This window comes from Melospiza melodia, chromosome 1 (genome assembly GCF_035770615.1).
Source record: "Melospiza melodia melodia isolate bMelMel2 chromosome 1, bMelMel2.pri, whole genome shotgun sequence".
Lineage (NCBI taxonomy): Eukaryota > Metazoa > Chordata > Aves > Passeriformes > Passerellidae > Melospiza > Melospiza melodia.
The window spans coordinates 168,319,663-168,331,763 of NC_086194.1; the positions used below are offsets into that span (position 1 = coordinate 168,319,663).

Consider the following 12,101-nt stretch of genomic DNA (forward strand, 5'->3'; position numbering starts at 1 on the left):
GTCCAGCCAATATATTATTTAAGCCTAAACTTTACTGTCCCCAGTCTTTCAGAGGACCTGCAACAGAGCACAAGGGCTACAGCTGTGACTTCTGATGGAGGAGTGGCATGAGGTCACATGATTTAATTTCTAGATTAGGGATTTACTGTTCTCCAATGTGAAGAGTTCAGAAATGTCTGTGTTCTATTGTCATTGCTTATTTATATATTTTATTTAGTCACAATGCCAGGACTGGTTATATGTTTGCATCAGTAAAGAACCTCATGTGCCCAAGAAATGCCCCTGACTACAGCATAGAGGGTTGAGTGGGTGGAACCCTTAGAGCAGCACTCACCGGCAATCCTCTGGCACCCTCCCGGCCTGGGAGCCCTTGTTCTCCAGGCTTTCCCTGTGGGAAACAATAATGCTTGTGTTAGAGAGAGCCCCAGGTCCATCTCACTGCTGCTGGAAACCTCCCAGTCCCCTCCCTCCGACACAACATCACTGAGAACTGTGAGTGCCCAGGGCTTGTCCAGCAGAGTTTGAGTTTGCAGGGAGAGCAGCAGGGACAGGCATTCCCAAACACACCTTGAGCTGCTCTGTCACCGGCACCCTGAGCTCCTGAGGCACCTCACAGCTCTGGACTGGTGCGTGTTTGCAGTGTCAGAGCTGCACCAACACCTAATCAGCACATGCAAAATCAGCATCTGCACACAGAAATGGAGTGGTTTGGTGCAAACACAACCTATCTGCAGCCTCTGTGACAAGCACTCCTCTACTTAGCAGTTGTCCTAATGCCTGGGAACTTGGCTGTTCTCAAAACCACCAAGTCCCATTTGGCGAGTCACAGGAAGAGGCTGGCAATGCCTGATACTTGAAGCACATTCTTCATGTAACACACACAGTTGCAAGAAATTACATCCACTGCCAAATTTATTAACATTGCCTTTTAACTGACAACTTCGTGGCTCAGCTTTTTTCCCTCAGCAAATGCAAGTAATAGACTAAGTAGAGAAAATCAAATATAAACTCTAATTCTGGGCAACAGAACTGTCTCAGAGCAATCCAGAAAAAAGCTTCTTTAAAGACTCGTCTAAACTTTTTATGCCCCATAAACTTCTATCAAAAGGATGGATCACTAGGCTTAATGTTACAAGACAACCTTCTTTCTCTGCAGTGTTTAAGACAGCTGTAAAAGTGGAGTCACTAAGTTTTAGTGTATTTATGGTAGTTGTAAAAGAACACAGTTTCTTCTCAAGATTGCTCATGTGTCATGCCTATAAATCGCTCAAGACAATACAGTTCTTCTGGTGTTAAAAACAGATGTGCAAACAGGCTCCTTGTTCCCCCTAAGGAGCCCATAGATAGGCAGCTTCAAAAACAACAACTGGATGCAGCTTCTGATTGACTGAGCAAAACAGTTTTAAATGACATTACCGGCTCCCCCAGAGATCCTGGTTTGCCATCTTTGCCATCATTCCCAGCAATGCCCTGTAAAATGAAATGCAAAACAGAGTAAAATTGACAAGGATGATTGGTGGGGGTTTTGTCAGTGTGAGAAGTATGCTCATCATGACTTGCTTATGTTTGCCTAAATCTCCAAAACCCTCCCTACTTCTATAGCTCAGTCATAAACCTCTCCCTGCTACACCCTATAATGGCATAACCTCTTTCCCTTTCCCATATAGCAATATTTCCCTTTCCAGCAAGGTGAGCAGGCCAACAATCTTAAATCATGATTCTAAAACCAACTGTTATAAATCATTATAATGCCATTATCTTCAGGTAGGCTACTTTACAGTAGAATTATCTCTGGCTTTATCCTTATGACAGATTAAAAAAATCAAAAAATGTTGTACTGTTACATTTTCCAGAAGACAGGAGTCTATGCCCAAGGTGCACTTGAATCTGAGTCAGTGCAAAGGAATAATTTTGACTGGATTCAGATAAAGTCAATGCCCCAGTCTTTGAATCCTTGTGACCTTACACTGGAGTTATAACTTGATTTCTGTGCTCTGTATAAGAGTATTTCTTCCAGTGAGAAGACAGACAATGAACAGTCCTGATTCACATTGTTATTAACACTTTGCTTTAAAGTGATCAAATACAGATCCTGGAACAAAACAAATACTGTCCTGGAACAAGGACATTGCATCAGCATGACAGACACTGCTACAGACCATGCATGGCTCTCAAAGCACCTCAGGAGTGTCACCCCTTTGTTTTACATACCTATGTGTACATGAATAATTTAATGTACTGAATTAGAAGGAGCTTAATCACACTCACTGGAAGTCCAGGCAGCCCTGGTGGGCCCTGTGGACCTGGGGGACCATCTTTGCCCTGGAAAGAAAGAACAAACACTGAGGGTCAGGCAAGTTCCTCGGAGGCTTCTGTCAGATGAAGATCTATCACATGTAGAGTCTGATGAGACAACTGTGAGAAGGTGGTCTTGTAGCCCATGTCACACAGTCTATGAAATTTTCTTGAACTCCTTCTATTTTAGAATGGATGGCTCTCTTTAAACACAAAAAATTCACTATTATTGAGTTCTTACCAATTGAGAAACCTATGAAATCACTCAGATTTTTTTTTCTGAAGCTTAATTATATTTAATATTTAATCCTTAACTTCCTGGATGAGGAGTCCTGCCAGGAAGCAGATGTGTATTTTATACCTTTTAAATAAGTAATTACCAGAAGTGCCTTGCTGACCATCTCAAGAAATCCCCTTACCCCACAGGACTGGACAATATCACTCCAGATCTTTCACAGTGTCACAATCTTATCATCCATTTGAAATGGAATTTCAGCCAGCTTGTTCATTTCATCTCTGGCCTCTCTGAGAATGCTCACTGATTTCATAACAGCCATCAGAAGGACCATCACTGTTTACTTATGATGAAGTTCAGGTTGTGAAATGGCTCTGCAAAAGGCACCTTGTCCCTTAGGAAACCTTGCTCTAGAAATCTATAATGGAATTACACAGTTTTACACTGTTCCAACTCGATAGGGAGTATTCTTTAGGGAAGGTTCATTTTCAACTTTTCAAACTGAAATTAGCATCAATCAGATTACCTGTTTCTCCCAGGATTTTCTGATGCATTCACATAGAAGCATCTGAAAACCCTTAAAATGAAACAGCAATGCCAAAATTCTTCATGGGCTTCTCAAAAAGTTATACCTGTACTGGTATTTTTGGTGGTGCCAGGAAATAGTGCCAGGCTCCAGCATCTCAGCAGTCTGTGCTGTGACACTCTTGAACAGGTTGCTGGTTATATTTTGATAATCCCCACACAGAGTTCAGGTATTAGCCTTAGGTCATGAAGCATCCTAACAGATTTAGAAATCCTGTTCTGGAAGCTAAGAGATGTTAATAGCAAAGACAGACAGACAAGAAAACCTCCACAGAGGTCCCATGGGCTGGACTATCTTCTGGCTAACTTGGAATTTCATTGGTGAGTAAAAAAAGTGCTAGAACAGTAACCTGTGGTTATTTGTGGAAGTTTTATTTGCAGGCTGAATATTCTGGGGAGCTTTCAAGGGACATTACATGGATTCCAGCTCAGCTTTACTTCACAGACCTAAACTCAGGTGAAGCCAGCAGTTAAGCACAGAGCTTAGAGCTTACCATGTCTCCTGGGTTTCCTGCTGGTCCTATTGGTCCTGGTGCCCCATCTGATCCCTACACAAAATAAAGCAGAAACAACGTGAATGATTAATGCATTTTATACATTTGTCAACACATTCCCTATCACAGCTGGCAACTCTGGAGCTTTCTTTAATCACTCAGCTTAACATTCATTCCATTTCTTCATCCATCACTGAAAAGCAGTGCCAACCTCTGCACTCAATCAGCCTCCAAAGCCAGAAATAGTCAGATATTTGAGTTTGGTCTTGGCTCTTCCTTCTGAAAACAGAGGACAAATAGGAAAAAGCCAATCATGACAAAAATAACTCTGAAGAACAGCAACTGTGGGAGAACAGAAATTATGAAATGTGGCAGGCAAACTCCTGGAGCCACAAGTCAATGCAGACAGAAGGAAAAGTCAGCAAAAGCTGAAGAACAAAATTGTATAGGGGACATCACATTTTGCTCTGTTTTGACAGGCTCAGTTTTACTTTTCCTTTGGCTGTGAGTCTTTTCAGGAGGTCTCATAGGACAATTTAAAGTGTTTTAATCCCACTGGTTCAGCTCTGTAGTTGTAGCAGTATTAGGTTAATAGAGACACAACAAATGTGTCTGTTATTAACTTCTCCTAAAATAATGCTCATGGGAGCTCAAATCCCTCACAAAGCAAGTTCATGTGCTGTCACAGCAGCAAAGCACCCCGCATCCTTTAGGCACTGATACCATCTGAATATAGAATTTTAATCTAATCCCCCTTTCTGGTATGTCCTGTCATTTAGTCAGTGCAATGGGAATTCAGGCTGTGCTGATCCCCAGAACAGATGAAGGTGGCACACCCTCAGCACAGCACAGCCAAACTGCACTGTAAGCAGCAATATGAGCTGTGATGACTCTGGGCAATGAAAGGTGGTTTGGAGAGAAAAGTCCTCGACTCAGAAAAGATCCCCAAACTTGAAGGGAGTAAAGCAGGAGAGCCAGCAGGAGAGCCAAGTGATCTCAGCCCTGATCCTGCACTATCACCCATTTTTAAATACAAAGAAGCATAATTTTATTCATGGAGAGAGCAGAATCTAAGAATGAGGACTGTGATGGAGAAGGAAATGTAAAAGGCTTTTAAATTCAAAAGTAACTCACACAACATGAAAATTGGAGAAAATCCAGTCTCATACTACTGTGCAAAATTGAGAACTAAAATGCTCTTAGATCTGCTAGTTCTAGACTAACAATTTACCCCACATACAGGAAAGCACCTATACATGTACTAAACAGTCCCTATGGAAGAGTTTTAATCATCATCTTTATGTTGTATAAAGAGAGCAACTGAAGCTTAGCAACAATTTACAGAATGAGTTGAAGCAATCAGTGGAAAGTGGCCAATGTATTAAATAGCAATTACCATGAGTGGGGAACTCTATCACACTCAGGGGATCATGAGGAACCCACTGGAAAATGCAAATTCACTGCACAGACAGATGGGAATGGTTCCTTCCACCACATGGAGCTTGCAACACCCTTTATCAACAAGAAACTACAGGACAAGAAACTACAGAGAAACTTACAGGTGGACCAGGGTTTCCAGGAGCCCCTGAGAAGCCAGGCATTCCAGGGTGGCCCTGCAGAATGAAATCAGAGACTTTCTTTATGTATTAGTCACCTATCTACTTTTATAAAAGTTAACTGGTGATTATTGTGAAGTAACACCAAAATGAGTCAATTCACAGAGAGCTGGTTATAAGGGAATAAAGGCTTTTTAAAGTGAAACCTTGGTTTTCAAAGCATGCATTTCAAAAATAACATAGTTAAATTTCAGGTGTACTTCTTCCCATGCATATTTTAGTCTATGCTAATGGCAGATGAGAGCAGACATTGTGGAATTGCACAAGACAGGAGGTCAGTTGGGAAACCAAGCCTGTTTAAAATGTCCTAAAAATATCATTGAAGAGGTGCTGATTTGCACCTTAAACCAGTGACTCAGCTCTTGGCAAAATTAACTATTAAAGTTTACTCTAATTTAAACCATTCTCATCTTTCCTGTGGCATCTCAGTCCCTCCTAAAAGAGGTCCTCCTTACATTCATCATCTAAGACAAACAGACACACTGGCTTTTTCACCCCATAGACACCTGAACTCCTGGAAATCATCTAGGGATTATCCAAGGAAATGAGGAAGTGTTAGGTAATGTAGAAAATTTAAAGCATTCAGTCCAGAGGTGAGGAAACAGATGGTACTGGGAGGTTTTTATTGGAGATGAGGATGGAATCTGTAGAGCTATGGTTCCACTCTTTGACAGAGCCCATTTGTGGTTTGTCAGTGATGAAGAGCTCCCATCTTCCTCCTCTGCCTCTGAGAAGGATGCGCTTGTACAGGCATCACAGGAGTTAGTGATGAAGGACCAATCACAGTGACAGCACTGCTGGAAAGCACACTCTGTTTTTACCTGTTCACCTTTTTCTCCTACTTCCCCAGTCATACCACGGTCTCCTTTAGCACCCTGGTAATAAAAAAAGAGCCAATGAAAGTCAATGAGATTCAGTGTTGTGACAGCTTTTTGACCTCTCTCATAAAGCACTTGGACATTCAAGAATAAAACTCAAGAATCAGGACTGAGCCCTCCTTGCCCTCCTCTTAAATTCTTCTCTAGACTTTCACTACCAGTGCTGGAGCCAGGAATATATGTGGAAAATGGCCTCTGAGCAGAGCCAGCATAGCTGGTTTTTAATGTTTTATTATCATAGGCATAAAGAGGAATTGCACATTCTTAAAGACCAGGCAGGTTATTAGGCACTTCACTAAGTCACATTTGATAAAGAATCATCTGGCCCAACAAAGGTGCCCACACCCTTCAGGGACAACAGCAATAAAAGCAGCATTTCTAAGGTGCAGCCAGAAAATTCATACCCAGAAACTGCTCCCCTCTTTCTGTTCTAGAGACACAGGCAGAGACAGCTGACTTAAATGTGCATGTGTGCATTACGAGTGCTCACAGTGAGACTGGACAGTGAAAACTGCTGAGGTAAAGGTGAGCAAGGTGTGAACAATGCACAGAGCAATAATGAATTGCTGGCCATGGAAATAATACACTGGTTTGCTACATGAGAGCTAGGAGACAAAGGGGAGAAAGAGGGCTGCAATTTATTAATAAAAGAGCTCAAATTCATATGGCCAGAAGGAATGAAGCTGTTTATGAGCAAAGATCTACAATTCTACTGCTCTTCTTTCAGAGCAGGACCTAATAGCTTGGTAAGGACAATATACCACAGAGTCAAAAATGCAGAGCAATTTGGGTCTTCCACTGCAAGGATCCTCCTAAGATATCAAGCAATTTGGGTCTTCCACTGCAAGATCCTCCTATGTGACTCAGAAAAGAGTCACAAAGACTGACCTTGTGTTTGCTCCTTCCCAGGGGTCTTCAAATGCCTTTTTTTTTTTTTTTTTTGAGAACTGTTTTTATTGAATTCAAATTAGACTACCTATCAGTTACTTGATTTGACTTTATGCACATGTACAGTTTGAAATGTATCCTGTTATTTTACCTAACTATGCATTTTTCTGCTTAAATCTCTGCTTTCATTATGAAATATAAGAAAGCAGCAGAGAGATGGCCAGGTATGTCTCACATTGCTAGGCATTTCTGCCAGTTATTGGCTTTATGGGTTACTAATTCTCTTGTAAATTTTATCCTGGAACATACTTTCATTTTGATCAACTCTGTTTACTTTTGAGATTGTGCTGCTCTCCCCACCACATTTTTAATTGCAAGATCTGAAATTAATTAATGAAACTCTATTAGCTTGTCCTGCACTCTAACAAGTGCAAATACAAAGATGTTAAAATAGCAGGAGCTATTTTAGACAGTAAGTCGGTTGTGAAAGGATGTCTGAAGGAAACTGTGGTCGACTATTAAATCACCTTACCTCTCCCTCATTGATTTGTTTTGATTTATTTAACATTAGGCAGTTGTAAAGGTTTTAACTGTGGCCAGGCACTGGCATTGTGAGCAGACTTGTGGCAGCCCTCTTTATGAGAAATGCTTTAAATATGACATTATTGGAATACTTCAAACAACAGAAGTTTTATGTTCACCTATGTCCTAGACCATGAAGCAGCACCATATAGCTAAAAGTTTTTCCTGTATTATGTTTCAGGAAATACTTGGAGTTGTTGGGTAAGACCACCAGGGCAGATGGTGTGTTTGGAGCCCAGCAGCTCATTGCAGCCTTAACTTAAGTGATTCCAGGACATAAGATTCAAAAAGGAGAGGGACAGGCATGGTGGCTACTGCTGAGGCTTTAATTTCTTGCTCACCTAATTTGAGTTGAAACTTACTCTCAAGTCTATCCATCAATGTAATGAAATTCAACAACAAGAATCAGGTCCTTTAGATGTGGCTGCCTGTCTGTGTGTGAACAAAGGGATGGTAGAAGACACTATTAAAGTGACACAATCCCTCATGCTATGGGCAAGGACACCTTCTACTAAACAAAGCTGTTCAAAACCCCATCCGACTTGGCCTTTAACACTTCCAGAGATGGGGCATTCCCAACTTCTTTGGGTAACCTGCTCCCAAAATAGTTAGTGTGACTAATTAGTCACAAATAAGCTTTCATCAGACAAGTGAAGAAAACCAACCAACCTTTGGGCCATCGAGCCCAGGTGGGCCTGGAGGACCTCTGGGACCAGGAATCCCCTGCAATGCACAAGAGGTAGAGGTAAACACCAGTTTAGTTCATTGACTCCACGGGCCTCTAAAAAGGATTCACCAGGTTGCTGATGAAAAAAAAAATTAATCATCTTATAGAGAAACCATCAACCATATTAACAGAAAAACAAGGTCCCAGCAGATGCAGGCATGGTGACCCCCTCAGCTCTCTTACCGTTTTCCCATCCTGGCCATCTCTCCCTGGTGGTCCTCGGAGACCTTTATCCCCTTTGAAACCTGGGATGCCTGGCAGTCCTGGAGGGCCAGGAGGGCACTCACTGCACACATCCTGGGAGAGAACATGGGAAAACACGTCAGCAATAGGCTGCAGGCACTTAGCAGACCCTGTGGACACCCACTATGAATGCAGCACTGTGCTGCTGATGTAATTCTTAAACCTTTGCTGTTTTACCTCAGGATTGGGGTGAATTTGCCTTAAAGAACCAATGAGGGCAGTGTGAAGCAGAGTGAGGGTCAGCAGCTGAGCTCACACCTGCTCCCATGGGAAGTTTCCTATCGGTTCTAGGTCCTAATTGGTAACTCAGGATCAGGAAACCAAGGAAAAGTTTTTCCTGATAGGGAGGTCAGGTAAACTAGAAAGACTATCACGAAAAACCTTGGTTTGAATCTACAAAACCACCAGAAGCCTTTATCTGCTCCAGGATGAAATATCTGTGTTACTGCTTAGAGGGCAGGTTTCTAGGGAAAAATCAGGTGCAACACAATGTCAGAAATGGTCCTGCAGGAAAAATTATTCAGCAGCCACCTTGGCTAAGGACAACTCATCCAATGGAGTTTGTGAATGTCACAGTGTCCTGGCCAAAATTTATCAGGGAGAATCAGAGAATCACTACCTCCCTCCTTCCAAACACCTTTGAAGCATGGCCTCAGCAGTCTTTACATTCCAGTTATCCTCAGGAAATTGAATCCATCTATGACATTTCCATTTCAAAGGCAGACTCCCATCAGTAAAGGGGGAATCCTGCCCATAAGAGCATATTACAAAACAGATCATCAGGTGGAGAGCCAGGGGCCCCTGCTACAACACCCAACTCTGTCAATAATCTGTTGCAAAACTGTGGGGTAAATTTTCCTTCTGAGTCTCGGTGCCTACACCCACATTTATCTACTTACAATGTAAGTGCTTGAGAAACACCCATAACAGCAGAGCCCTAATTTCACCTGGGATTTCAAGGTGCTGCTTTCTGTGCCAAGTGTGGAGTGAAAAAATACCAAGCAGAAAAAATGCACAAATGTGTTTAACCATAATAGAAGCAAAGGAAGGAAATGAAAGAACATCAATGTGACAATCCTATACCCAAGAATGAGTCTCTTGCTCTTGTCCAGATCAGAAGTCCCAAGAAACACTTTACAGTAAAACCTCCAGAACAATATTGGGGTCCACAAAACAAAGACAACTCTGGAGTGAAGAGTAATTTCACAGCTGCCATCTTAAAAGGGCCCTCTGGTTAATGAGGTTGGTAAGAGAAGGTAATTTTTTAGTTTATTTCAATCAATAAGAAAAGATTTCTTGCCAGGTTTAAGACAGCTTAAAAAACTCACAACTCAGCCCATGTAAATCTATAGAGATTTTTCAGTCAACACCTATCAAAGACTGACTAATTTCTCACAAAATTCTCTACATGGAGTGGAAAGGCAGAAGGATTATCACTTTTGAATCACAAGTACTTCTGGGGTTAATTACCTGCATCCTTTTAGATTCACAATGCAAACTAAATTTGCACTCACAATTACCTAAAATTACTCCGGTCACTGTTGAAGTTGTATGTGAAAAAATCCAGCATTTTATTAAAATGGTTTCCATTTTCTGGTTTAGATAATGTAACTTGATAATGCTTATCTCGCCTTGGAATGCATGCCTCAAGAAGAGCTGAGAAAGCCTTAGAGATATTACAGAGAACTTTTCAGGTCATTTCACTGCTGGGGAAGGGATTTTCATCTCCACTGTGAGCTCGTGTCCCAATACCAGTGCAAGCAGGAGACTTGTCATTCTTGAGCTTTGAAGAGTGTTTAAAGACACCTTTTGCACTTGTAGTTCAGACACTCTCCCATCACAGAGTGTTAGGTCTGAATCAAACAGAGACATGAACTCCCACTCTCATTAATGGCTGATTACCTTTACCAGCAGATTTATGTCTTCTGGAGTAAGCATGGGTGGGGAACCCTGTGGAATGAGAAATTTATTACTTCAGGCAATTTTAAGAGGCATCAAGACATAAGAATTTTTCCTGAACATGTTCTTGGATTCTCACTGGTTTTCCTTGTCCTGTCTAGGATTCACTGGGCCAAACTTGTACTCCCCACCCTACCCTAGCAATGCTTTTTATTGGGACCTGAGATGAGTTCTTGCTGAGGGTACTGTAGAGCGGTGCTAAGGAAGTGGAATTTAAAATTTTGGCTTTTATTTACATGCAGAATATCCAGTTGTTCCCATTCCAAAGCCTTCACTAAACCTTTAGTGGGTTTTAGTCTTTTTCCTACAGCTCTGCTGGGAAAAACAACAGTGGAAAAGCACCCAAGTGCACTTCTGAGGTGAGGTGTACAGGTGGAAACTGAGTTAAAAGGAAGATATAACACAGAAGTGAAGTTACATACGGGTTTTCCAGGAGGTCCTCTTTCCCCTGGATTTCCAGGTACACCCTACAGATCAAGAAAAAGAAAAACATTGTGAAATTATTATAAAATAGCCTCCTGATTGCTCTTGCACTCTGCTGACTGATCTGGACTAGCACACATTTTGCTTTCTTCTGCTGACCAGCACTACTCCTTGCATGAGACAGACAGCAAACTCCTCCAAATATCTGCAACTTGAACACCCTCTCAAACCTTTGCTAAATTCATTTGAGTCACACAGAGACTGGGATTGCTTTAGCTTGACTTCTGGAGATAGGAAACACTATGAACTTTACTGGTGTGAAGGATGAAGCTTTAAATCTCTGAAAGCACGTGTCAACAAGCAAAATCAATTTGTTTGTTTGGTTGATTGGTTGGATTTTTGTTTGCTGAGGTGTAGTGGTATCCATTTTCTTGAGATAAAGGCATAGAAGTTACCAGCATTCTCAGAATTTTATGTTCAGAAAGGCAGGATTAGGAAAAGGGACAACCTTCACCCCTCAGCATGTATCTCTAACATATCATTTACAAGGAATTAAGTTTGTTAAAAACAAAACAAAAATCATGTCTAAAAATTTTTGGAAAACATTTGCATAAAGTAATGCTCACTTGGGAAACCAAATATTTTGAACAAGACAGTTGGCCATGGCTCACATGGTGACAATTATCTGCACTGTGAGGATCCTTGCAGTTTTAAGGATACTTGGTGACATTTTCCCAAACCATTTTCTGCTGAATTCCTGTATCCCACCTGGTTCATCACCCTTGTGTCATCACTCAAGCAAGTGCATGTTCTATTCATACTGAGCACCTTAAAGAGCATACAGAATTTACCACATACAAAATCTGTCCTACCTGATCATTTTTATTTCTAAAGAAACAGTTTCTTCTGAACATCTAAAAAGATCTTATTTGTGTTCAGCTTTATTGATTCTACAGAAGCCCCACATGGGGCTTTCTCTTGGATGGTTCCCGATTTGCCACCCAGGATGTTCATAGAGTCATAGAAGGGTTTAGGTTGGAAGGGACCTTCAAGACCATCTCATTCCAATCCCCTGCCACGGGCAGGGACACCTTCCACTATCCCAGGTTTCTCCAAGCCCCATCCAACCTGGCCTTGAACACTTCCAAGGATGGAGCATCCAAAGCTTCTCGAGGC

The 12,101-nt window shown here is 41.6% G+C and overlaps 1 protein-coding gene across 1 annotated transcript in view; it reads right to left on the reverse strand.

Moving 5' to 3' along the window:
* Positions 1–12,101, reverse strand: part of COL22A1 (collagen type XXII alpha 1 chain) — a 232,096-nt gene that overhangs the window by 22,290 nt on the left and 197,705 nt on the right. Inside the window, exons 44-53 of the mRNA XM_063174607.1 lie at positions 10,925–10,969; positions 10,446–10,493; positions 8,484–8,597; positions 8,243–8,296; positions 6,047–6,100; positions 5,169–5,222; positions 3,610–3,663; positions 2,269–2,322; positions 1,417–1,470; positions 335–388 (exon numbers count right to left, since the gene is read on the reverse strand). Of these exons, the coding sequence (XP_063030677.1) occupies positions 335–388; positions 1,417–1,470; positions 2,269–2,322; positions 3,610–3,663; positions 5,169–5,222; positions 6,047–6,100; positions 8,243–8,296; positions 8,484–8,597; positions 10,446–10,493; positions 10,925–10,969 (585 nt within the window). The remainder of the gene's footprint in view (positions 1–334; positions 389–1,416; positions 1,471–2,268; positions 2,323–3,609; positions 3,664–5,168; positions 5,223–6,046; positions 6,101–8,242; positions 8,297–8,483; positions 8,598–10,445; positions 10,494–10,924; positions 10,970–12,101) is intronic.